Source organism: Astyanax mexicanus, chromosome 5, assembly GCF_023375975.1.
Source record: "Astyanax mexicanus isolate ESR-SI-001 chromosome 5, AstMex3_surface, whole genome shotgun sequence".
Classification (NCBI taxonomy): Eukaryota; Metazoa; Chordata; class Actinopteri; order Characiformes; family Acestrorhamphidae; genus Astyanax; species Astyanax mexicanus.
Genome location: NC_064412.1, coordinates 58,196,960 through 58,222,321, shown reverse-complemented (window position 1 = coordinate 58,222,321; position 25,362 = coordinate 58,196,960). Strand labels below are relative to the sequence as shown.

Genomic DNA, 25,362 nt, shown 5'->3' with positions numbered 1-25,362 from the left:
TACAGTAAATGCTCTACAGATCTACAGTAACTGATCTACAGCTCTACAGTAACTGATCTACAGTAACTGATCTACAGTAACAGATCTACAGTAACTGATCTACAGATCTACAGTAACTGATCCACAATAACTGATCTACAGCAGATCCTCAGACAGTAAATCCCGTGTTGTGTAGATCTATAGTAACCGACGCGGTGTGATCTGATTGGCAGAGAGAGTGCGGTGTATCCGGTGCGGAGCGGAAGTGAACCGGATCGCAGAGGGAAAGATGGAGGCGCTGAATAAACTGAAGCAGTTTGACGCTTATCCCAAAACTCTGGAGGACTTCAGGATCAAAACCTGCGGCGGAGCGACCGGTGAGTTCCTGCCCCGCCCAGACCGAACCGAACCCCGGCGGGAAGCGGCGGGTCACCGCGCTACACTCACCCTGCTGTAGGAACTATCCTGTCCACCTTAAATCTCCCCGCTGCTACAGCAGTGTCGCCTGATGCGCTGGAATAGAACAGCCGCGACATTTAAGGTGGAACTCACAGTTCCTACAAACACTGAACTCAACACTGCATTTTACTGAAGATTTAAATGAAGCTTTAAAGTGAAACAGCATTTTAACCCTGTGTGGCTGTTTTCTTATGTTTAATATATATGTAATTATAAGATTATTATATGTACCTTCATTATTTTGTTATTATTGTACTGTTTCGTTATTTTGTATGTGGCTATTTTGTTTACTTTCACTTATTAAAACACTGTTATGAATTGTTGCCTCTACTAAACATTATGCAGCTACAAAACGAAGCGAGCATGATAAATCAGTGGTTCTTATTTTATTCATGTAAAAACTGGATCTAAATAGTAGGCTAAAATATATATTTTCTAAACAAATACAAAGATCATGCTATAGGGGGTTAAACTGAGCTCAGGTGCTGCTGTCCAGCGATCAATTTAATAATGAAGTTAATAATAGAACAGAATAGTATTCTGCTGTGCTAAACTAAGAGAATTCGTATTAAACCCTGAAGACTAACTTTTTCCCTGTTTTCAGTTACGATCATCAGCGGACTGATCATGCTGATCCTGTTTTTCTCAGAGTTACAGTATTATCTTACCAAGGAGGTGAGTGTGCTTTAAATTAACATAAAATAAATAATCACTGTAATTTAAATACTAATCTTATTATTAATATTAATTTTAAGAAACACAATACAGGAAGATGATAAATGCTGCACTGAACAACTAGATTTATACACAGAGCCCCTTTCCTCCCCTATACTCTCACCACACTTAACCCCCCGACCCCACTCCTTCTTATCCGTAATCATAGTAAAAACATTTATCAGTTCTAGTACTACTACCAATACCACTAATACTACTCTTAATAATAATAATTATGCTAATATTAGTACTATATCAATTTTACATTACAATTACTTTTGTTATCACTACTTCTACTACTAATTACAGTAATAGCAGTTTTAGTACCAGATTCTGCAACTACTGATAATCATTTTGTAGCACAATTAAAACATACATACAGTTTAATATAAAAACAATCTGATAAAACATAACAGTTCGAGTAGAAATGTTATACATTGTTTTCCTGTAATAGAACTAATTAATCAGTGTTGCTGATTTGTTTATACAGGCTGATGTTCTCCTGCTGTGCTCGAGGCCTGCAGAACCTTCATTGTGTCATTCTGTTTTAATGACAATTCATTAAAAATTAGGACATTTATTGTCTCTGGTTTCAGGTCCACCCTGAACTGTTTGTGGACACTTCGAGAGGAGACAAGCTGAAGATCAACATTGATGTTGTGTTTCCTCACATGCCGTGTGCCTGTGAGTAACTCTCCTGATCCCCATGTTCTGTACAAAACTGCGAGGGATTATTATTGTTTTTCATCATGTTAAAGATTAAATGTTACTGATAAATGATAAACCATGTTTAAATCATGACTGTGATTACCCAGTTTATAAAACCCAGTTCAGTAAAAATCCAAAGCTTTTACCATCACTTACTAAAATTAATATTTCCATCATAGTCTGGAGTTCTGCACCGGATCACAATATGCTCAAATATCTCAATATTACCTCATATATAACCGTAATACACTCTAATTAACAAAACCTGCAGTACAACACAGTGAAGTAACGTTACGACTAGATTATATGACATATAAAATGTAATATAGTATAAATATAATATAAATAATATATATTTTTTTTAACCAGTCCATCAATAAGCTCTTCAGCTCGGACTTTTTATTTACTCTTTATTCTCCGGAAGAATTCTCTTTTGAAGCTGCAATTCTATTTCTTGAAAAATTATGAATAATTGATTAAGTCCTGCCTATAGTCCCTTTAAATCTTGTAAACTGATTTTTGATAAAGCGTGCTTATGTTTTCAAATTAATAAATTTTTACCATTTAATACATTTTTACTTTTTTTAACTTTTAAAATTGACGTGTTGAAAATCCTTATATCTCATACTCATATCCCGGTACAGTATTAGGTTTTATCAGCATCACCCAGCATTACATATCAGAGTTTATTTATTGTTATTTCTGACTCTCAGATCTGAGTATTGATGCGATGGACGTGGCGGGAGAGCAGCAGCTGGACGTGGAGCACAACCTGTTTAAACAGAGGCTGGATAAAGACGGAAAACCCGTCAGTTCTGAGGCAGAAAAACACGGTTAGTATCTGTTTAACGTTCCTGATCTTGAATTTAACGTCTGTTAGTCCAGTTCTCTAAACTCTCCTTCTAAACTTTTCCTGCCTGTAGTTTTTACTTACTATATAAAATCAGCTTTTTACTAAAATGTTTTTGTGGTGTGTAAATCTCACCCTGCGTCTGAATCCTCAGTAGAAACTCGATCTGATTGCTGTTTATTTCAGACTGGAGTTCAGTTCTGCTGCAGTGTGAGAAACGGGACTGAACAATCAATAAAGAAGAAAAATATATGTATTTAGGGGTGATTTTTTTCAGGAAGAATGAAACTGTAATATTTATACTAGAGCTGATCGGTGATGGTTGGCAGCAGTACCGTACTCTAAATAAAGTACGTTCGTTTAAGGAGGAATGTTTTATTAAGTTTGTATAATTAATAAATATAAATAAACTGAATGTTCAGTTTTGTGTTTTGTGAATAGATCTGGGTCAGGAGGAGGGAGAGATATTCGACCCCAGTAAACTGGATCCTGAGCGCTGCGAGAGCTGCTACGGAGCCGAGACTGAAGATCTGAAGTGAGTCTTTAGTTTTAATCTTCTGCTTCAGTAAAACTGGACAACCGGTTCAACCTGATTTATTCTGCATCTTAAACACAGAGAGATGGAATGTAGAAAAACTGAGTTTTAGTTTGGAGAAGAAGAAGAAGAAGAAGAACCGGTTCTCTGCTTAAAAAACTGGAGTGAAATTCAGATCTGATCAGCAGAAAAAGGAGCTTCTGTTAGTCACTAAGAGAAGATCAAATAATATATCTGATTAAATTCTGAAAATTCTCCACACAGTTCAGTCCCACAGCACCCAGTAAACACTAAATACTAAATACAGTAAAAGCTGCTGACAGTGTTTCTGTAGGAAAACAAGAAGAAAACCAAGAGCACGTTCTGCTTCAACAGTTTCACACAGATAAAACTTTAATTTTATATTTTATCCTGCGTTATCCTGTGGCCAGCCCTCCTGTACACATTTAAATGATAATATTATATATGAATTTAAGTGTCAGATTTTAAGGCCCATCACAATAACTGTTTGTTTGAACAGTTTATTGTCATTTAAAAACTATTTTGTGCCACTGGTTTACTTAATGATAATGTAGCATAACAATGTGATTACACACTTTTTAAAGAGCAGTTGACTTTTTATAATAATGATTAAGCTACATCAGAGATCAGTTTTGTACTTTAGAACTGATTCTGAGACTCTGATGTTTAGATGCTGTAATACGTGTGACGACGTGCGAGAGGCGTATCGGAGGCGAGGCTGGGCCTTTAAAACCCCCGACACCATCGAGCAGTGCAAGAGAGAGGGCTTCAGCCAGAAGATGCAGGAGCAGAAGAACGAAGGATGCCAGGTCTACGGCTTCCTCGAAGTCAATAAGGTGCTTTAGAAATTTACACTGTATTTCTATACTGATCTGTACTTTTATATAAATATGGTGTAAAAAGATGTAAAGCTGTTTTTCATAATGTGTGTTCTACGTGGATTTATTTAAATAAGTTAATTACAGGTGGGTTTATTTTAATTTATTTGGGGAAAGATTTCCAGACAGGGATTAATCTTGTTAAATCTCCAGACGGAGACTCGGCTTAGTCCCTATCGCTGAGGCTCCACCGGTTTTGTGTTTAATAGTATTTAGAGATGTTCTGTTCTCAGGTGTTTTTCTCTTTCGGCTGCAGGTGGCAGGTAATTTCCACTTTGCCCCTGGAAAGAGTTTTCAGCAGTCTCATGTTCACGGTGGGTACTGAAGCTTTTGTCTTTTGAAGAATTTCAGTATGAATTCTAACCTCTGGTCTGTGGCAGGAAGCTAAAATACTGAGGACTAAAATATGATATATTTTCAGCTTCTCTCTGAAACGAAACTAAACTGTTGGTTTACAGAACCAGATATTTAATATTTAATACCACCGTAAATTAAACTGATCAGTAGATAAAGAGGGTCAGTATATTTCTCCTGACCAGAAACGCGACGTGTGTGAGTCAGAGTGAGGGAAATAGAAAACGGTAAGTTGCACAATGGGTTAATTAGGGCATCTTTCAGTCTGTGGTCATCATTTCATACATGTGAAGAATGCATGCTTCTCTCTCTCTCTCTTTATTTCTCTCTGCTGTAGATCTTAAAGGATCAGTTTAATGAAAGTGTTGATTACTGAGCTCTGAATCAGTGAGTGATTTTAGTTTTAGTTTATTCTGAGAGATGATGGGATAATGTTGCTGGAACTGTTCCCAGTTTTATCTTTGTAAATCTTTATTTTCTATAGAATCTTTATTTGCTTTAAAAATATTTTTTCTTAATTTTGTTACTAAAACCAAAATTAACTGAAAATATTTAAACATTTAATCTAAAACTGGATCATCATCCCAGATCACACAAAGCTTTACAGTTCACTTCAGACCAATTTCTTCTCAAAGTTGAAAAATCATCATTATCTCTGAATAAAAGCGCTGATAATGGAAGAGGATAGGTGGCGCTCTTTCCCCGGTGATGTGGATCAGCCAGAGCATCTGTGAGCTGATGTATCAGAACCGAGTTGCTGCATCAGCAGAGAAAAATGGGGGGAAAAAATAGAAATGATTAAATCAACTCTGTTTAATCAGGGAAAGTGCCAGACTGTATCTGGGCTCAGTAATTATTTATTTCAGTTTGATGTTTTACAAACTGTTTTTAAGATCTGTAGGCTAATTGTAATCAGCACAGTCATAAATTCCACAATATGAGATTTTGGAAGTTTTAATGATTTTGTGTTTTAATGAAAAATCAATTTCTCTTTATTTTTGGAATATGTGATATCTGATATTTAAGTTAGTATTAATAAAATTAATAAGCCAATTACTATTATTTCATAAACCAGATATCATTATTTATCTGATTCTTGTAGTGAAAACATGATGAGTTTTTAGCACTGAAGTCGACACCCCTTTAATTAATAAGCTGGTAATGAAACTACTGATCAGAATCTATTATAATGTAAAGTTTAGAGAATGTATTTTGTGTCTCAAACAAAACAAAACAAAACATTGGGCTAAAGGCCGAAGACGAAACAATTTTTTACAAGTTTTCATAAATCCTGCAATTTTGTACCTTTTGTATAAATTGAATTCACTGAATTAATTTGGCTTTTCAAACAGAATGTAAACAAAAACTAAAATGTAACATTTTTATTGAACACTGAACATCTAAACTCCTTTACTAAACACAGCCGGTACTGAGCAAACACTGGATATCTGCTATAGGATTAAAAATACAACTTAATTTAATTGTAAACAAGTGGATTTAAGCCATATTTTCCAAACATTTAGACACAGTTTCTATTCTTAAAATATTTACTTCATGTAGTGTTACCTTTTACCATTTTGCATCTGTATCTGAAATAATTCAGAATTAATACAGTGTGTATTTTATAGTCCTCAGCAGTAAATAAGACTTTCTGATAGAGCGAGTTTTAATCTGTATTAAATTAATAATCTACAGAAAAAAGAGATAAGCTCCTTCATTATAATAATATAAAATAATTCGGCCGGTTTCGTTATCAGTGCAACGACACCAAAGATTAGGCCTGTCCTGATAATCAGAACACTAATCCCCCACACACTGATCATCACTCAGCCCAGTATAATATCAGAACACTAATCCCCCACACACTGATCATCACTCAGGACTGAAGAGGTTTTTGAATGGAGATTTTTCAGTGATTAATAAGGTAAATATTAAGGACTAAACCCTGTGTGTAGTTTCTGTGTAATTGTGTTTTTTTGTTTTTAATGGAAAATCTCTTTCAGAAATCTGTTCAGAGTAACTCCAGGGTTAATATTTGCCTCCATGTTCTGATTTAATTTGAGAAATTAATTGTTTATGCTTTTGTCATTAAATAAGTAACGTAAAATTTCCTTAAAAATCAAATATATTTTTTCACAATTCTTTCTGGGACGATGTATCGTTCACAAATTATCGTGACAGGCCTGTCAGGGATGTCCTATTAGAAAATTTATACATTTTTTAAACAAACAATGAAAAACAAAAGCCATTTGATCTTTTTTCTCTTCTTTCTGCAGTGCATGCTGTGGAAAGTAAGTCAATCTTTCACTTTTATAAGTTTATATTAATATAAATACTTATTTCCATTAAGAGATTTGGATTTCAGCACCGTAGTCAGTATCTCTACATATTCCTATTGATTCAGTCATAATCCAGTAATTTCATTATTTACTTTCTCTGCTTCTTAATTCACTTTATTGTGTTTTTGACCCTGTAGACTCATTATAATCAGTAACCAAATTAATCTTCTGAATTCTTTCCCCCTCAGTTCACGACTTGCAGAGCTTTGGACTGGACAATGTGAGTGTGATTACTCTGTTTATTGATTATTGATTGGCAGGGTTATCTGTTTAGCATCTCGCCTGATTTTATTTATATATCTTGTTTACTTTAGATAAACATGACCCATCTGATTAAACACCTCTCGTTTGGGAAAGACTATCCCGGAATCGTGAATCCTCTGGACGGCACCAACGTTGCAGCTCCTCAAGGTAGGCCACACCCACAAACAAGCTTTTCTCTGGGGATAACGAAATGGCATCTATAAATCTTTCAGACGGCGTTGGTGTGTAAATAGTCAGGGTTAGGAAGATTCTGATAAAAATGGAAATCTGTTATTTATTTTCTGTTATAAGTAATGAAATCCATAAACGCCTGGAGTCACATGACTTCACTGCCCAGTGAAGTGTTAAGTTTTACACATTCTACAAATATGAATTTCAATCAGAAAAAAACAGCAGACTAATGAAGCAGAGTTTCACACTGGATTTATGAGTGTCTGCAGCTTTTCAGCTCATCAAACAGCTGTAGAACAAGAACTGCAGGGTCCTGTGGGGGAGGAGCCTCACACAGAGCTGCTGAAATCTTATTATCTGAGTTATAGAAATAATGTCTGATCACCGATGGCATATTTTGGCTGAAAATTGTTTGAAACTAATAAACAGCTGAAATCCTTCGTTAAGTCATATGAAATCTTGCGGGGTCCACAGGACTAGATTTAAAATCACTGATTTAAATCAGCAAAACCAATCAAATCTTTGCACATCACTGCGATTGGTTGGTCCATTCCTACTTTTCTTTCCCTCAGCCAGTCACACGTTGTGAAGACCTGTTCTATATTTACCTCTCATTTATTCACAAACATCAATTTATGAATTAAAGTGTTGCTTCTGGAATGATCCCACAGCCCTGTTCCAGATTTTACACCAGGTTCTTCCAGATCATTTTTAATTGACACACATAACAACTGTTATGAAGGTAAAATTTATATATATATAATAAATCTGGAGTCTGAAAAAGTGATTGGTGCAGTCTGACGAAGCTTCAGCAGCGAATGCCCATCCCAATGGCCATGAAGGTTCCGAATGTGCCGCCGCTTTGCATCATGGTCTTTCCAACTCCTCCCATCAGCTCTCGACCCCTCATCCCAATTCTGTAATGAAAAGAAAACACAATTATCAGTACAAATGTGCAAAATCAGTACAAACACGCACACAGTCAGTAACTAGCACAGGGGTGTGTGTGTGTGTGTGTGTGTGTGTGTGAGAGAGACACTGAATGTAACTGAAATATACTGCTGAGCACAGATCAGCTGATACAGCACACACACACATGTGGAGGACACCCCCAGTAGCTGTGCTCGTTTAGAAGTCTTAGTGAGGAAACAATACCAACACTTAATCCAAACGTCTGTGACGTGACAAACATTAAATATCTTTCTTTTAGGCTGTCTGCAGTGAGTTAAAATTAATTTGACAAATGTTTTCCTGATTTGGGGTTAAAATATTTTAACATGATTAAAATGGAGCTTAAATACCTGAGACAGGAGAATGTTCCAAACATTGCTCCTGCAGCCATCCCCACCGCGAAGCCCATCATAAAGCCCATTTTAACTCGGTCAAAGCAGCTCGGCTGAGCCTGCCCGTACGGTCCGACAGCCACCGGCATCTGCACACAGTGATTAAACAGTGATCAGGGTTATCACAGCACACAATCATATACTATAATTAATAGAGGTCGGAAATATGTTGAGAATTTTTCAGATTGTGATTAATTATTAAAATCAACAATATACTGAACAATATTTTAGGGACAGAACACTGACCCAGTCTGCTGATTTCATTGGAAACCTGCGGTATATTTATATATAAAATCAGTTTTCAGAATAGAAAAGTATTTAAAGTGTTTTTAAGGATTAATCACTACTGAAACTACAGCCTTTAAGATCTGGTGCTACAAGTCTAATCTGTTCACCAATAGCAGCAGTTTTTATAGAAGCTCTTTCAGATTCTACTGGATTCAGATCTGGTGACGGAAGATTTCATGAAATCTCTTTAAGATGACCTTTCCCCTCCTCATCCCACCATCATTCCCCTCCTCATCCCACCATCATTCCCCTCCTCATCCCACCATCATTCCCCTCCTCATCCCACCATCATTCCCCTCCTCATCCCACCATCATTCCCCTCCTCATCCCACCATCATTCCCCTCCTCATCCCACCATCATTCCCCTCCTCATCTGCTCCAGGTGTGTTCAGTCTGAACAGAAACTCTGGAACTAAACGGGTTTATCTGAATTTAATAGAACAAAACCAAATTATACCAATTTATCATATTATTGACCTGATGTTCAGTAAATAACAGTTAATGACTTTAAAACATGACGAGTGTTAACACTAAACTACAGCTTTAAAATAAATGTGTTAAAGTTTCGGGTCAGAATGTAAAGGTCAACTCTGCTGTATTTAAGGTGGAACTGATAATCCCAACAGCTAAACTACTAACACTTCCTCCTTAATAACCTTAATATCCTTAATAAAAAAACTCTCTCTCTCTCTCTCTCTCTCTCTCACTCTCTCTCAGGTTTACAGAGAAGGGTAGAATCAGTGTTTAATCAGGTTTCAGTTCTTCGGATAAATAATCGAGTTTAGACAGCAGAGCTTTAGCATTAGCTTTAGCATTAGCGTGTCCTTTCTCCCTGATCCAGCTCCGCTCAGTATAAAAGCTCAGATATTTACCTTCCAGAGACTCCGAGATTCCCCGCTGAGAGAATCACCGCGCTGTAACTCAGATAATAATCTATAATCAATAATCTCTAACTATAGACTATAACACAGCTCTTCACCTACTGATCTTACTGACCACAGCGCGAGCTCTGAGAGAGGAGCGGCTTTATGAGCTGCTGCCCCCTGCAGGTACACTCCCGCACTGCACCCCCCCCCCCAATACTACTACTACTACTAATAATAATAATAATAATACTAGTAGTACAGTAATACAAATAATATAATGATTCACAGGTTGTGATTAGTGCTTTACATATATAATAAGTTTATTTAAGGCTGGCAATCGATTAAAATTGTTCATTAATTAATTGTAAAATAAAAAAAAATGGTGAACTATGTTTTAGTATCAGTTGAATTTGAAAAGGTCACATGACTGAAAAAAAGAAAGGAGTTATCTTAAATAAAGAAGTAGATTAAATAAAAAGTGAACCCTCTGAACCTCTGAGCCATGGTGAACTCAGGTTTGCATATATAAAAATAATATAATAATAATAATATATTAAAAGTAGTTAGTGTGTTAGAGGTGTTAGGAGAGTAAGTGAAGAGCTCGTCAGGTCTTCAGGAGTTTCTTGAAGATATGCAAACCTGGGTTCACTACGGCTCAGAGGTTCAGATAGATTGTGTAATATATATATATATATATATATATATATATATCGTGTGTTACATTTGCACTAGATTAATTATCACAATAAAAAAAAAAACATATTTCTGTAACTTTGTCCAACGTCAAAAGTATCTAACTGAGAATTACAGATTTCTCCAGGTGGGACGCAGTTTTGTGTTGTTTAGTGATGTGGGTACTAATTTTTTTATAACGCGTAGATCTTATACTGTGTTGTGTAACTGTGTAACATGATTTACCTGGAAGGATAAGTGGAAAATAAGTGTTAATATGAGTTAATATGTTAATAAGTGTATAAGACTGAAATGTGGTGTAAAGTTCACTAAACCTGCTGTTCTGTTTGTGTTTCAGCGTCTATGATGTATCAGTACTTTGTGAAAATTGTTCCGACGGTTTATGTGAAAGGAGACGGTGAGGTACGTTTATATGATGTGTTTAATAAAATACAGAACGACTAAACCAGAAACATTTAATTAATTAATTAAAGAGTGCGTTTCCCTTTTTATTCCTGTGGGCGGGTCTGAGGCCTGCAGGGGGTTCTGGTGGGTCAGTACTGTAAATATTTCAGCTCATTAGAATACTCCAGTCGTGTGCAGAACTGAACCCGGAGGTTTTATTTTGATTATTATAATCGTGCGGGACGAGTCACTGCTGATAAATGATGTAAATGAACAGGTTTAATCTGTGTAATTATTTATATTATTTATATTCAGGTTGGTCGTGTGTTTAAAGTGTGTGTTTGATCCTCAGGTGGTGAAAACGAACCAGTTCTCTGTAACCCGACATGAGAAAGTGGCGAATGGGCTGATTGGAGATCAGGGGCTGCCAGGCGTGTTCGTGCTGTACGAGTTATCTCCTATGATGGTAAAATTCACAGAGAAGCAGCGGTACGTATTCCGACTTTTACACAGAGAACAGCGCCGCCTATTCCTGATTAAAACTCGCGTTACTGAGGATCTTTTCTCCTGATCATCGTCTGATTTTTCTATAAAGAAAAGCTTTTTCTGCTTAATTAATTACTTTTAGTTCTTCAGTTTAATTGCCAGTGCGCTGTGAACGAGTGTGCGCTGTGAACGAGTGTGCGCTGTGAACGAGTGTGCGCTGTGAACGAGTGTGCGCTGTGAACGAGTGTGCGCTGTGACCGAGTGTGCGCTGTGACCGAGTGACCGAGTGTGCGCTGTGAACGAGTGTGCGCTGTGAACGAGTGTGCGCTGTGACCGAGTGTGCGCTGTGACCGAGTGTGCGCTGTGACCGAGTGTGCGCTGTGACCGAGTGACCGAGTGTGCGCTGTGAACGAGTGTGCGCTGTGACCGAGTGTGCGCTGTGACCGAGTGTGCGCTGTGACCGAGTGTGCGCTGTGACCGAGTGTGCGCTGTGAACGAGTGTGCGCTGTGACCGAGTGTGCGCTGTGACCGAGTGTGCGCTGTGAACGAGTGTGCGCTGTGAACGAGTGTGCGCTGTGAACGAGTGTGCGCTGTGAACGAGTGACCGAGTGTGCGCTGTGAACGAGTGTGCGCTGTGAACGAGTGTGCGCTGTGACCGAGTGTGCGCTGTGACCGAGTGTGCGCTGTGACCGAGTGTGCGCTGTGAACGAGTGTGCGCTGTGAACGAGTGTGCGCTGTGAACGAGTGTGCGCTGTGAACGAGTGTGCGCTGTGAACGAGTGTGCGCTGTGACCGAGTGTGCGCTGTGACCGAGTGTGCGCTGTGAACGAGTGTGCGCTGTGACCGAGTGACCGAGTGTGCGCTGTGAACGAGTGTGCGCTGTGAACGAGTGTGCGCTGTGAACGAGTGTGCGCTGTGACCGAGTGTGCGCTGTGAACGAGTGTGCGCTGTGAACGAGTGTGCGCTGTGACCGAGTGACCGAGTGTGCGCTGTGAACGAGTGTGCGCTGTGAACGAGTGTGCGCTGTGACCGAGTGTGCGCTGTGAACGAGTGTGCGCTGTGACCGAGTGTGCGCTGTGAACGAGTGTGCGCTGTGAACGAGTGTGCGCTGTGAACGAGTGTGCGCTGTGAACGAGTGTGCGCTGTGACCGAGTGACCGAGTGTGCGCTGTGAACGAGTGTGCGCTGTGAACGAGTGTGCGCTGTGACCGAGTGTGCGCTGTGACCGAGTGTGCGCTGTGAACGAGTGTGCGCTGTGAACGAGTGACCGAGTGTGCGCTGTGACCGAGTGTGCGCTGTGACCGAGTGTGCGCTGTGACCGAGTGTGCGCTGTGAACGAGTGTGCGCTGTGAACGAGTGTGCGCTGTGACCGAGTGTGCGCTGTGAACGAGTGTGCGCTGTGACCGAGTGTGCGCTGTGAACGAGTGTGCGCTGTGACCGAGTGTGCGCTGTGAACGAGTGACCGAGTGTGCGCTGTGACCGAGTGTGCGCTGTGACCGAGTGTGCGCTGTGACCGAGTGTGCGCTGTGACCGAGTGTGCGCTGTGACCGAGTGTGCGCTGTGAACGAGTGTGCGGAGTGTTTGAGAGCTGCTTGTGAAAACGTGGAGTGCTGCCAGCAGGTGGTGTAGTTCTGCACTTGTTAATTACTAATTTGCTCCCCTTTTTTCTTAAGTTTAATTGAATATAATTAGTATTAATAAAGTAATGAATAATGAAAGCATGCTGCGAGTGGTGAGTTATTGTGATGGTGTTTATTGATTTTGTTTCTGCAGGTCATTCACTCACTTTCTGACGGGAGTTTGTGCGATTATAGGTGGAGTTTTCACAGGTGAGTCGTCTGCAGTATTTGTATCCTCCACAGTGGGAGTTTATCTCTGTGTTAACTGTGTTTATCTCTGTGTTAACTGTGTTTATCTCTGTGTTTACTGTGTTTATCTCTGTGTTTACTGTGTTTATCTCTGTGTTTACTGTGTTTATCTCTGTGTTTACTGTGTTTATCTCTGTTTACTGTGTTTATCTCCGTGTTTACTGTGTTTATCTCTGTGTTTACTGAGTTTATCTCTGTGTTTACTGAGTTTATCTCTGTGTTTACTGTGTTTATCTCTGTGTTTACTGTGTTTATCTCTGTGTTTACTGTGTTTATCTCTGTGTTTACTGTGTTTATCTCGGTGTTTACTGTGTTTATCTCTGTGTTTTTCTCTGTGTTGCAGTTGCTGGATTGATCGATTCGTTAATATATCACTCTGCGAGGGCGATACAGAAGAAGATCGAGTTGGGAAAAGCTTCCTAGCGAATCTTTAACCACCATGAACACTTTACTCACTACAGTCTGCAGGAAACTGTATCTGTTCAAGGGAAGATGCCAATGTGTGTGTGTGTGTGTGTGTGTTTGCATATTGTGTGTGTGAGAGTGTGTGAGAGTGTGTGAGAGTGTGTGAGAGTGTGTGAGAGTGTGTGAGAGTGTGTGAGTGTGAGAGTGTGTGTGTGTGTGTGTTTGGGGAGAGATGTATTTATATTTTGATTGTTCTGGTTGTTTTTAAATGGATGAATAAATGAAACACTGTACTCCTCTGCCCAAACCTCGCATCTCCTTTCTCACTCACTCCATCTATTACTCTATCATCCCTCCATCACTCAATTTATTGCTCTATCATTGCTCCATCTGAAGGCGAGTTCTTCTCCTGATGATTCGCTCGCTCTGTACCAATAACTCCTTCAGATCTTCATCACTCTGGGTTGTTTCTTGACCTTGTAGATGAGTGTCCCTTGTGCTCTTGGGGTAATTTTGATTGGGTGCCACTTCTTGGCAGAGTAACCACAGTCCCACATTCTCTCCGGGTGTGAACTGTATATTGATTGTAGATCCTCTGATGGCTCACTTTAAAAAAGTTTTTTTTTATTATTAGCTCATGTTCACACCTTTAAACTATACTCCAAGTGTACTAACACTTCACTCTAATTAGCTTTCTTTAGGTCATTAACACAAGGGTTTACTACTTTTTTCACCAGCACTGTGAGGTTTTTAATATTTGTTTTATGTGGTTCACATACTTTTCCTTGACAGTGTGAATCACCTTTAATCTATAGTTCAAATAACATCAGCTAATAATGCATACTGTTATATTTAGTATCTACTTTATTAATTAATGCATTTAATGTAATAATTTTTAAAAATCCAAAAAACATAATACATGAAGAGTTTAATCTAAAACATATACTGTATCAATGCTTAATTTAACGTAACACATTTATAAATGTTAATAAATGTTAAAAAAATATATTGTACTTTAGATCAACTTCATTTTTAATACATTGCAGATCACAGTAATTTATGTGGATTTATTCATCAGTGATGATCAAACAGGCAGATTTTATTATGAAACATTTTTACCCAGAGATGAGCAGATACTTCAGATTCTTACTGAGACCAGTGTCTCTAAAGCACAGAGGTCATTAGAGGTCAGCAGGTGTGGGCGTGTCCTCGGGACGGAGGTGTTCAGAGCTGAGTGAACATAATCAGTCCTGCAGTTCACCACCAGGGGGAGCCATGAGTACATCATATCCCACAGCATCAGCACCAACTTCAAACAGTTACACCGCCTTAGGTCAAAACTCTTATTTACATACTATAGATTACACTAGTTCTATAGAGTGTAATGTTTCCCCCGCAGTGAGGGCGTGGCCTAATATTCAGAGAGTGTTGTGAAGGTGGTGATGTAATAATGTAAATTCTGTAGCAGGAGGTGAATCTGTGTTGAAAGAGTGACGCTGTTTTTCTGAGATCACCACTCTGCTGTTAGTCTGCTGGGTATCGATAGTGTAAAAGTGTAATTAGCGTAAAGGAGTGCAGTGACGTCGCTTGTGTTTATTTTCCTGGAAAATCAGAGAATCTCCTGTATTTTAACAGAGGCTCCCTGATGCCCAGAAATTGAGCTGGGGGGAGGTGGGCAGGGGGAGCGTGGCATCAGGTGCCAGTCTGTGTATCGCCTGAACAGAGCCAGCTTCCTACCGTACATGGTAATGAGAAGTACCAGCCACTCGCCACCCACCTCACGCCACCCACCTCCTGCCACCCGCCACCCGACCCCTGGCATCTGGATCATTTAACACCATCATAACTGCACTGTCCCCCAACCCCCCCCTCCTTCTCTCTCTCTTTCTCTCTAGTAGGACAGTGTAGAGTAGTGCAGGACAGTGTAGAGCAGTGCAGGACAGTGTGTTGTAGTGGTGTGTAGTTAATGTTATTAAACAGTTATTACTTGATGTATAAAGGGACTGGAGGTCTGGTTGGTGGGTGGACGCTGTGGGGTGTGAGAGGCTCTCGAGGGGAGAACTTTTACTGTTAATGTGGTCGAATCAGCAGCTCGTCTAAAGCAGAAGTGAAACTGTAGGCTGGGGTTCGAGAGAGGGGCTGGAGAAGAACTTCTCCTTCAGTAGAACAGAGAGATCTGATCTCTGCAGTTCATCTAATCACCATTCAGCAGAAACAGACGCTGCTCTGAGCTTCCCTCAACAATTCATGAGAGTTTTACAGCCAAAATCAAATATCCAGAAGATCGACTCATCATAACGCCTTCAGTGATCTCTGATCTGAAATAAGAAAACAGGAGACATTAAATCACCGTTCAGATGGAATATGGCCAAATTTACACTACAGATAATTCTGGAGATCTTTACCTGTGTTGGCTTATTCCAGTTATTTGCTTTAACTGTGGTATTTGAGTTAGAGCACAGTGGAGGATTCTGGGTTTGTATCTGCAGGAGGTTCTGTAACAGAGGAAAAGCCGCAGAGCTGGATAAAGATTCTGCTCGTTTGGGTAATCAAGTGTTTCAACACCAGCCGCAATGTTCTGCAGGAGAAAGGAAGCACATTTACCGTCTGTATGTGGGTGATAGGGCGGGTTATAGGGGGTTGATGGGGGGTGGGGGGGGGGTGATTTGCTGGATTTATGTTATCTCTGAGGCAGCAGAGCACAACTGATTCCAGGGAGAGCGCCAGAGCATAAAATCTCCAGCTCTTCTCAAGGAGAGAAATATATCCATTACTTTACTTTCAGGTGGCAATTAATATATTTATAAAAACAGCTCTACACTTTACCTTCAGCTCTACACTTTACCTTCAGCTCTACACTTTAACTCCAGCTCTACACTTTACCTCCAGCTCTACACTTTACCTCCAGCTCTACACTTTAACTCCAGCTCTACACTTTACCTCCAGCTCTACACTTTAACTCCAGCTCTACACTTTAACTCCAGCTCTACACTTTACCTCCAGCTCTACACTTTACCTCCAGCTCTACACTTTACATCTAGCTCTACACTTTACCTCCAGCTCTACACTTTACCTTCAGCTCTACACTTTACCTCCAGCTCTACACTTTACCTCCAGCTCTACACTTTACCTTCAGCTCTACACTTTACCTTCAGCTCTACACTTTACCTCCAGCTCTACACTGTACCTTCAGCTCTACACTTTACCTCCAGCTCTACACTTTACCTCTAGCTCTACACTTTACCTCCAGCTCTACACTATACCTCCAGCTCTACACTTTACCTCCAGCTCTACACTTTACCTCCAGCTCTACACTTTACCTCCAGCTCTACACTTTACCTCCAGCTCTACACTTTACCTTCAGCTCTACACTTTACCTTCAGCTCTACACTTTACCTCCAGCTCTACACTTTACCTCCAGCTCTACACTTTACCTCCAGCTCTACACTTTACCTTCAGCTCTACACTTTACCTTCAGCTCTACACTTTACCTCCAGCTCTACACTTTACCTTCAGCTCTACACTTTACCTCCAGCTCTACACTTTACCTCTAGCTCTACACTTTACCTCCAGCTCTACACTATACCTCCAGCTCTACACTTTACCTCCAGCTCTACACTTTACCTCCAGCTCTACACTTTACCTCCAGCTCTACACTTTACCTTCAGCTCTACACTTTACCTCCAGCTCTACACTATACCTCCAGCTCTACACTTTACCTCCAGCTCTACACTTTACATCTAGCTCTACACTTTACCTCTAGCTCTACACTTTACCTCCAGCTCTACACTTTACATCTAGCCCTACACTTTACCTCCAGCTCTACACTTTACCTCTAGCTCTACACTATACCTCCAGCTCTACACTTTACATCTAGCTCTACACTTTACCTCCAGCTCTACTTTCCCGTTTATGCTGGTCTTTATCTGAAGTGTGCAGCTTCACCTTCTCCCCAGGCCTCTGCAGGACAGTGCAGATAAGGGAGATGAACAGGCTCTGTGTGAGATATGGGGGAGATTTCTGTTAGTAATGCTGACAGAGCGGCTCTGTAGACAATGCTGTGCTTTGTTAGCTTGGGGTTCGCATCAAGCTGACAGTTATAGACAGCATATGGGCATTATTGTGGCGTTTTTGTGGAGTTAATGTTGAGTTATTGTGTAATATCAGTATTATATAACATAAAAAATACAGTGTTACATTTACCTTTATTTTATTATTTAATTTAACTGCAGACAGGGATCCCAATCCAAGCCTCCAACAGTTCTTTGAGTAATCTGATAATATAAAATAAAAGTCCCTCAGATCAGTAGGAAAAAACATTTAGAGGAACCAAGACTTATAAGAGGAAATCAGTCATCATCTGATTAATGTAACACAACACAACACAACACATACAGAACAACATAAATAACTGGAGACAAAGACAGAGATACATTTACAATTTAAATGTTTTAATATTACAAAAAAAACACAAACAAGTAATATCAGATCTAATAGTAATTTCTGAGTTATGTGAACTTTTTGCAGCATTTCTCTGAAAACAATCCATTTCTTATAACAGTCAATTAATAGATATAAGCCTTAACCTTTTTATTTTTAAGTTTTGAGTGTAAAACAATGCTGCTGTATGCATATTTTTTGCAACTTTTCAATTCTATTATAGAAGCTCAGCCCTTTTACACAAAACACTGCTAAAATAACAATATAGCTATATTCCTGATAAATTAAACATTTAGTAGTTTTAAATACGTTTTAAACCCTTATCTATACATGATTTACGTAGGAAATCCTGAGAGTGAATAAGAATGAGCTGCACTCACTCCAGTTACCTGTAGAGTTACCTGTAGAGTTACCTGTAGAGGGCGCCCGATCCGCCCTCACCTTTAAAGAAGGGGAGACATGTGTTTAAATAAAAGCAAATAACTTAAACTCCCCAAACTCCTACAAACTCCCACAATCCCCCACAAACTCCCAAACCATCCTAACCCTCCAAAAAACCCAAACCCCACAAACTCCCCAAACACCCACAAAACCACTGGCTTACACTGTAAACTGTAAACATTCTGAGGGTTTAAACACTGTTATTACTGCAGCCGGTCTGTTAGAGTATATCAGTCCTGCAGTGTGAGGAGTGTGAGGAGGTGCGGGGGGGGATACCCCACCACTGTGTGTGTGGATCTGAGTGCAGTCTTTGTTATATAATGGAGGAAGGGGCTCTGCTGATCCGCGATCTCTCTGCAGTTTTCAGTATAAAACCTTTAATCAGCCTGACCACATTTATTAGCTTTTGATCGCGGGAGTAAGGTGGATTGGGAATGGTCAGTTCCACCTTAAGCAGCGGTTTTATATGATTAAAGGTAGAGTCTATGCGGACACGTGTCTGCCGGCTCGCGCCCTCCATTTCTTGGAATTTGTTGTGCCTGCTACGCCGCTCTGTATCCCTCCGCGCGGGCACTATCCGCTCACTACAGCTCGCTCTCCCGCAGAAACAGCGCGTTTAATACCCGCTGCGACAACAACGCCCCCATATAATCACCCTCTGCGGTTACTTTGGCGATTAGAATAAATCGATTTTAATTCAATATTACCTAGAACACGTTTTGGCGCGAATTCCTCCGTGGAAGGACACGCGGCGGCGCTTCGGCTGTATAAAATTAAATCCCGGCTCCGCCACACCCACTGCCCCTCCGCGTGCTCCCGACCTCAGACATTTCAGCGGATTTACAGCTTTATTAAAACTTTCTCCACACCTAACATCGCTGATTCTCTTCTGTTTCCGCTGTTTATTGATCACGGTTTATCTCCAGCGGTCTGTTCAGCCGGTAAGTGCCCGTTTTTATCGTTTGCCGGTCGCCGGTTGCCGGTTGCATGCTGCCGGGACTTTTACTGTGAGAGCATGTGATCTGTACAGCCCTGCTCTCAGAGCCTCATTATACCTTAAACAGCACATTTTAACTAACGTTACCTAAACTAAACACATATATCTAACTTTTTATTTTTCTTGTTTTATGGAGGTTAAATGTTTTAAATTTATTTTATTTATTTATTTATTTTTGTAAAGACAAATGGCTAATGCAGTAATAAATGATCAATTATTTAGTAGCTAATCCCTATTGGAGTTAGTCATTTTTCAGTGTACAGTAAAATTAAAAACTATTTAAAGTAACTAGAAAAGCAGAAAAAAAGTATTTTTCTTATTTGACGAGAGCAAACTGCAGTGAGATTAAAACCGCATATAAATATACATATAAAACATTAATCAATAAATAAATAGAATAAAATAATCTAAAGGACCTGTAAAGTTCTGAATTGAGATTAAACGTGGCGTGTTGGGCTTTCCAGCTGGTGCATGATGTCACTAAACTACTGAGCTGGAAACGCCCCGCCCACAAATGGGCGGCGCCAGAATTGTAAACACTGATAAAACCCGCGTTTGCCGGGAAGCGTAGAGTGAACCGCGTGCTCTCGGGTGAGATTAGGAGCTGATATATAAACAGGCGGATCACTGTGTGGTTCTGTAGGTTCTGTAGGTTCGGTTCTGACCGGGTTTTGCTCCGCAGGTTCTGCAGGATGTTACCGAGCTGTTCTCCGCCGCACGACTGGCTGAGCGAGTCGGAGCCGCTGCTGTTTGATGATGAATTCTGTCAGAGTCTCATCAAGGACCTGCAGAACCACGCGCTGCCCACCCCGCCGCACTCCCCGCCGCTGAAGCCGGGCCCGGGCCGGCCGCTCTCCAGCGTGGAGCAGCTGGAGCTGGTGTCGGAGCTCCTGCTGGAGGACAGCGACTTTCTGCAGCTCAGCTGGAGCAGCGACTTCAGCGCGGAGTCCGGCGGATCGGGGTCCGGGTCCAGCCCGGGGGCGAGCTCCGATCCGAGCCCCATAGACCCGGTGTCGGCGGCGTGCCTGTGGCCGGGTCCCGGGGAGAAGTCCGCGGAGGAGAAGCTGGGCGCGGTGCTGTCCTCCAGCCCGCTGCTCTCGGATATAGACGCGCACATCTTCGCGGAGATCGCCGGATCCACGCTGGACTGCCACAGCGCGGCGCTCGCCTGCCAGCTGCTGGAGAGCGAGGATCTGCTGCTGGACAGCCCGGAGCTCAGCGAGGAGTCCTCGGACTACGGCTCTCTGTCCGCCGGGGGCGAGTCCTCCTCCAGCGATTCCGGTGAGTGTTTACTGAGTGTTGTTTCGGGGAAGCTTGTCCGCTCCGGGATTTGGTTCCTGCCGCAGCTGCAGGCGCGGCTCCGGTTAGAGCGCGGCGAAACAGACCGGCGGTCGGAGCCAAAACTCGGACTGGATTACTTTACTTACAGTAGCTGTAGACACAGATTATGATAATCAATACAAACTTTATCGATTCATGTTGATTAGTGTATCATAGAGAATATTGCTTTGCAGATAAATTCTTAGGGTTTATTTAGACTGTTATTATAGTGAGAATTTGTTTATTTGCATTTTGTTTAAATATTTTTAAATAATTGGTGTGCTAAACTTATACAAAATAGATTTATAAATGTTTTTAAACTAGCTAAAAAGTGATCATTTGTTCTTTAAAGTTTAAAAAGGCCAGTTGGTATTAGATTTATATTGTGAAATAAAAGCTTTTAGTTATTTTACAGCAGTGCCACTCCTTGGTATGTTCTAGTAAAATGTGTATTTTATCCTAAAACTTATTTGTTTTTTTCTCCAGAGGAGGAGATAGACGTGGTGACGGTGCGCCGCTGTAAAACCCTCACACGCTCTCAGTATCAGCAGCAGCAGGAGGACAGCCGGCGGGAGCAGCAGAGAGCTCTGAAACGCTGCCACCTCGAGATCCAGCAGCAGCACAACTACGCCGCCCCCTGCCCCGCCTCCCCGCCCCGTCCCGCCACGTGCCTGAAACGCTCCAGAGCCTCCGGAGACTCTCACAAGCTCTCCGGCCGCTCCCGCAACCTCACCACGCGCCACAGCGCCGACACAGAGGACGAGGAGGAGCGGCGGAGGACCCACAACGTGATGGAGCGACAGCGACGCAACGAGCTGAAGAACTGCTTCTTACGCCTCCGAGATAACGTCCCCGAAGTGTCCAACAACGACAAAGCTTCCAAGGTGGTGATCCTCAAACGCGCCAAGGAGAGCATCTGGAACTTGGAGACAGAGGAGCAGAGACTCAGTCACAAGAAGGACAAACTGAGACAGAGGCAGGAGCAGCTCCGGGTCCGGCTGGAGCAGCTCAGGAGACTCTGAGGAGCAGCAGGACTTTCCTGACTGGACTTTTCTTCAGCTCTAACTGAGGAACTCGGTTTCGGACTGTGCCGGCGCATGTGACCCGGTGACTGAAACGTCCATTAACCAGGCACCACCTCGACTGACGTGATCTCCAAGGAGAAAGCTGATGTTCTCGTTTGTAAATTTCCTTTTTTGGAAACCATGTGTAATGCAACACTGCTCAGAGTTTAGTCCCTTTAGAGCGAAAAGCCTAAAATACGAGTCTTAATCAGTTCTGTGTTTCGGACTCTGTTCGTTTACTGTTTAACCTTAAATAGTCTTCATAAATGATCGTATTCTGCTGGGCTGGATCCAAAGCTAATATCTGGGGATGAACGTGTGCCGTTAAAGCTCGCGTTCGCTGATGGGAAAATAACACGTTGCCACTTGTTCACTGTTTGATTTAAACTGGAAAGACAAGACCCTGTTGGTTGAAATTTGACATTTGTTTATAGCTAATCATGTTGAGTTTTGGAGTGTCTTCATAGAAAAGGAGTGTTCATACTTGAAATTCACTCTCACTCACTTTCTTTCTGCTAAAGTTTTGTTTGTTTGTTTGTTTGTTTGTTTTCCTTTCTCTTTATCTACCTCTGCCAAGAATCCTGGGAAACATTATTGCCTTCATAACGGCAGCCTGTATAGAATCCCCTCCTCTTTATTTTTGTGTATATGTCAGTTTCTTAATTATGTATTATAAATTATTTAGCTGTTTGTTCTTGGTTTGAGAATTTTAAAGAGTTATTTTTTAGCAGCACTTTGTTTTATACGATTATTAAAAAGTGGACAACACATCACAGCTTACTGTCTGTTCTATTTTTCAGAGTCATAAAATGTGTGTAAAGATGAGCTTTAACACATTCAGATTCCCTGCTTATTTAATTAATACATTTAAGATAATCAGGTTGTTCTACGTGGCTCTAAAAATGGAGTTAATTTAATCATTTTGTGCTAACAAGTGATTTAAGCATGTAAAGCTCTCTGAATTCTCATGATTCCATAAAATTTCATATTTTATACAGTGTAATGGAACCTGTTCCTATATAGAATCATTACCTACTAGTTACAGAATTATAAACAGCAGTTTAACTGTGGATAATCACTCATTTAAGTATAAATAATCTTCACATATTCTGATCAAGGGCAGAATTAAAGCCTTTACAGGTAAAGTGAGTATACTCACATAAAAACACTGTGGAACTCTGAGCAACAGATGCATGAGCTCATAAACTTACGATGAAAATGATTTTTACAGCTCTTAACTTTTTATTAAACACATTTTAGGATATTTTGCGCCACTTTTCACCTAACCTATGTCAGTTAGAAAGTTTTTATTCAATGTAAAACCTGTCGCTCATCAGTGAAAGGATGAAAACATGGGATAATTTATTCTTTAGAAGAAACACAAAGTCAGTGTGCGATTCTTAGATCACCTGGTCTTTTATAATCCTCTATACCAGCTGAACCTGCTGTGGACCTGAATTCCACATTTTCTGAATTCTCTGTAGGACTCAGTGTTTGAGAGAAGCTCATTCAGATTGAGGTTTAACAAAATTTGGGTGAATTCTAGAAAACTCAGTGGTGGTGAATAAAGTACAAATAACACAAATGAACCATTTATTTATTATGAAGATCCAGCAGTTAACCTGCGCGTATTTTATCCGTTTGGTATGTAACGTTAATGATGGTAAAATGGTAAAAAAAATTTAATATGTAATTATAAATAGGTTTTGGACCATTTGGAATAATTTTTAGCACCTTTAATAGTGCAGAACATGATATTTAGGTTATAAATAATTAAATACTTGTTTATTACCGTTACTAAAATGAGACACTACTGCAGTAAAGGTAAATAGTGAAAGTGTGTTTTTATTACTGAGGGATTGAGGTGTTTAAGCTGCTCTGTGGGTCTCAGGATTCACTCTCATCACTTTATACTGTAGAATAAACATGTCCGGACATGTTCACTAACGTTCACTATTCACCAACCCTGAATATTTCACTGCCCACAGCTCTTATCAGAGACAGAGTGATTATAAAAATAACAATCAATAAAACTCTGTATCAGAGGATCCAGTTCAGCAGAGGTGAGGCAGAGAAATCTAAATATATCTCTCTCAGAACCTCCAGCAGCTCTGAGCTTCATCAGTCTGGAGGAGTTCTGGATCTGGATCTGGATCTGGTTCTGGATCTCCTCCTTCAGCTTCTGGTTCTGCAGATTCTCAGGCAGTACCTGCGGGTCTCAGGTGATCTCTGGAGGAGCGGCTCATGGTTTATTATGGAAATGAGCCGCTGATTTTTACACCTGAGATCTCAAGAGCTTCAGACTCAGAGGTGCTGAAGAGGAGACGGCCCAGACCCGGAATAATTAACATAATGTTTATTTACAATATACTGATACAGGACCAGAAACAGCTGATAAAAATATAAATTAAAATATATATCCAAGTTTATTTATATACTGCTTAAATAAAGATAAATAAATACTGTTTAAATAAAGAATTAGAGTAAAATCATACAGTTGGAGTAAATACACAGTGAAACATAAAGTAAAATTAAGGTTAAAATAAGGTTTTCATGCACTTCTGCATTAAAGCCGGGACTTCCTCCTGCTGGAGTTATAAAGTCAGTATTGAGTTTAAATAGATCAGCAGTGAATCTGCTTTAAGATGTTTATCTGTTTCTACAGACGCTGGTTTTATCAGCAGGGAGCTGGAAGAGCTGCAGTGAGTGAGGTGTTTTTAGGGTTTTAGGTTTTTAGGATTGTGGATTTATTGGCCTTTTGGTGAGATTCAGCAGCAAATGTTCTCCTGGATGAAGGTGTGATATTTGCATTTCTCTCCTAAATTACTGTAAAACTCAGCAGGACATCCAGCGTTTCACACGTCTAACAAAAACATCAACAAAAACACCAAATACAAAACAATCAAATACTGTCATAATAAATATTCTATTTGCTGTATATTATAATTTTTTAGTAAAATATTTTAGAAACACTGTTTAGTCTAATTCAGTGTTCAGTGGTGGTTAGTGGTGGTTAGTGGTGGTTAGTGGTGGTTAGTGGTGGTCAGTGGTGGTTAGTGGTGGTCAGTGGTGGTCAGTGGTGGTCAGTGGTGGTTAGTGGTGGTTAGTGGTGGTCAGTGGTGGTCAGTGGTGGTCAGTGGTGGTTCATTGGTGGTTAGTGGTGGTTAGTGGTGGTCAGTGGTGGTTAGTGGTGGTCAGTGGTGGTCAGTGGTGGTTAGTGGTGGTTAGTGGTGGTCAGTGGTGGTTAGTGGTGGTCAGTGGTGGTCAGTGGTGGTCAGTGCACGCTGAGAGTAAAGGGTGGTCAGTATTATATTAAAGGGACAGTGATGGGTCTGCAGGCTGAGATGTTGAGTCGGGTCTGAGGGCTGAAACAGATCAGAGAATCTGAGAGAACCTCGTTCAGAACCAGAAATCAGAGAAAAGCTCAGCGTGATTCTTACAGGAGATCATCTCCAGCCTGAGGAAAATATCCCACAACTTCCAGCATCCACTTCACC

At 40.7% G+C, this 25,362-nt stretch overlaps 3 protein-coding genes across 4 annotated transcripts; 2 read left to right on the top strand and 1 right to left on the bottom strand.

Annotated features, from left to right (window-relative positions):
• The first annotated feature begins 205 nt into the window (after positions 1–205).
• ergic3 (ERGIC and golgi 3) lies at positions 206–13,896 on the top strand. 2 transcript variants are annotated; one of them, XM_007258499.4, is made up of 14 exons: positions 206–356; positions 1,043–1,113; positions 1,749–1,836; positions 2,574–2,693; positions 3,152–3,245; positions 3,937–4,102; positions 4,401–4,458; positions 6,775–6,789; positions 7,026–7,057; positions 7,152–7,248; positions 10,800–10,864; positions 11,199–11,335; positions 13,104–13,159; positions 13,542–13,896. In XM_007258499.4, exons 1-14 carry the CDS (start codon positions 269–271, stop codon positions 13,619–13,621), a joined length of 1,167 nt encoding a protein of 388 aa, XP_007258561.1. In that variant the 5' UTR covers positions 206–268; the 3' UTR covers positions 13,622–13,896. The 2 variants fall into 2 exon arrangements, with proteins under 2 accessions (XP_007258561.1, XP_007258562.1); XM_007258500.4 differs by lacking the exon at positions 6,775–6,789.
• romo1 (reactive oxygen species modulator 1) lies at positions 7,508–9,937 on the bottom strand. Its single transcript, XM_007258496.4, has 3 exons — positions 9,776–9,937; positions 8,574–8,704; positions 7,508–8,189 (listed from the first exon to the last, which is right to left on the bottom strand). The coding sequence occupies exons 2-3, from the start codon at positions 8,702–8,704 to the stop codon at positions 8,081–8,083; spliced, it is 240 nt and encodes a 79-aa protein (XP_007258558.1). The 5' UTR covers positions 9,776–9,937; the 3' UTR covers positions 7,508–8,080.
• Positions 13,897–19,014: 5,118 nt separating the features above from the next.
• Positions 19,015–22,635, top strand: mych (myelocytomatosis oncogene homolog). Its single transcript, XM_007258497.4, has 3 exons — positions 19,015–19,425; positions 20,164–20,762; positions 21,288–22,635. Exons 2-3 carry the CDS (start codon positions 20,174–20,176, stop codon positions 21,821–21,823), a joined length of 1,125 nt encoding a protein of 374 aa, XP_007258559.2. The 5' UTR covers positions 19,015–19,425; positions 20,164–20,173; the 3' UTR covers positions 21,824–22,635.
• The last annotated feature ends 2,727 nt before the right edge of the window (positions 22,636–25,362 follow it).

What these genes read in the sequence shown, in the direction of transcription:
- mych (XM_007258497.4), top strand. Translation starts at nt 20,174, where the DNA reads ATGTTACCGAGCTGTTCTCCGCCGCACGACTGGCTGAGCGAGTCGGAG. An exon ending in GTCCTCCTCCAGCGATTCCG is followed by an intron (nt 20,763 to 21,287) that starts GTGAGTGTTTAC and finishes TTTTTTCTCCAG; the next exon opens with AGGAGGAGATAGACGTGGTG.
- romo1 (XM_007258496.4), bottom strand. Translation starts at nt 8,704, where the DNA reads ATGCCGGTGGCTGTCGGACCGTACGGGCAGGCTCAGCCGAGCTGCTTT. An exon ending in GGAACATTCTCCTGTCTCAG is followed by an intron (nt 8,190 to 8,573) that starts GTATTTAAGCTC and finishes TTTTCATTACAG; the next exon opens with AATTGGGATGAGGGGTCGAG.
- ergic3 (XM_007258499.4), top strand. Translation starts at nt 269, where the DNA reads ATGGAGGCGCTGAATAAACTGAAGCAGTTTGACGCTTATCCCAAAACT. An exon ending in TCCTCACATGCCGTGTGCCT is followed by an intron (nt 1,837 to 2,573) that starts GTGAGTAACTCT and finishes TCTGACTCTCAG; the next exon opens with ATCTGAGTATTGATGCGATG. An exon ending in GCCGAGACTGAAGATCTGAA is followed by an intron (nt 3,246 to 3,936) that starts GTGAGTCTTTAG and finishes TCTGATGTTTAG; the next exon opens with ATGCTGTAATACGTGTGACG.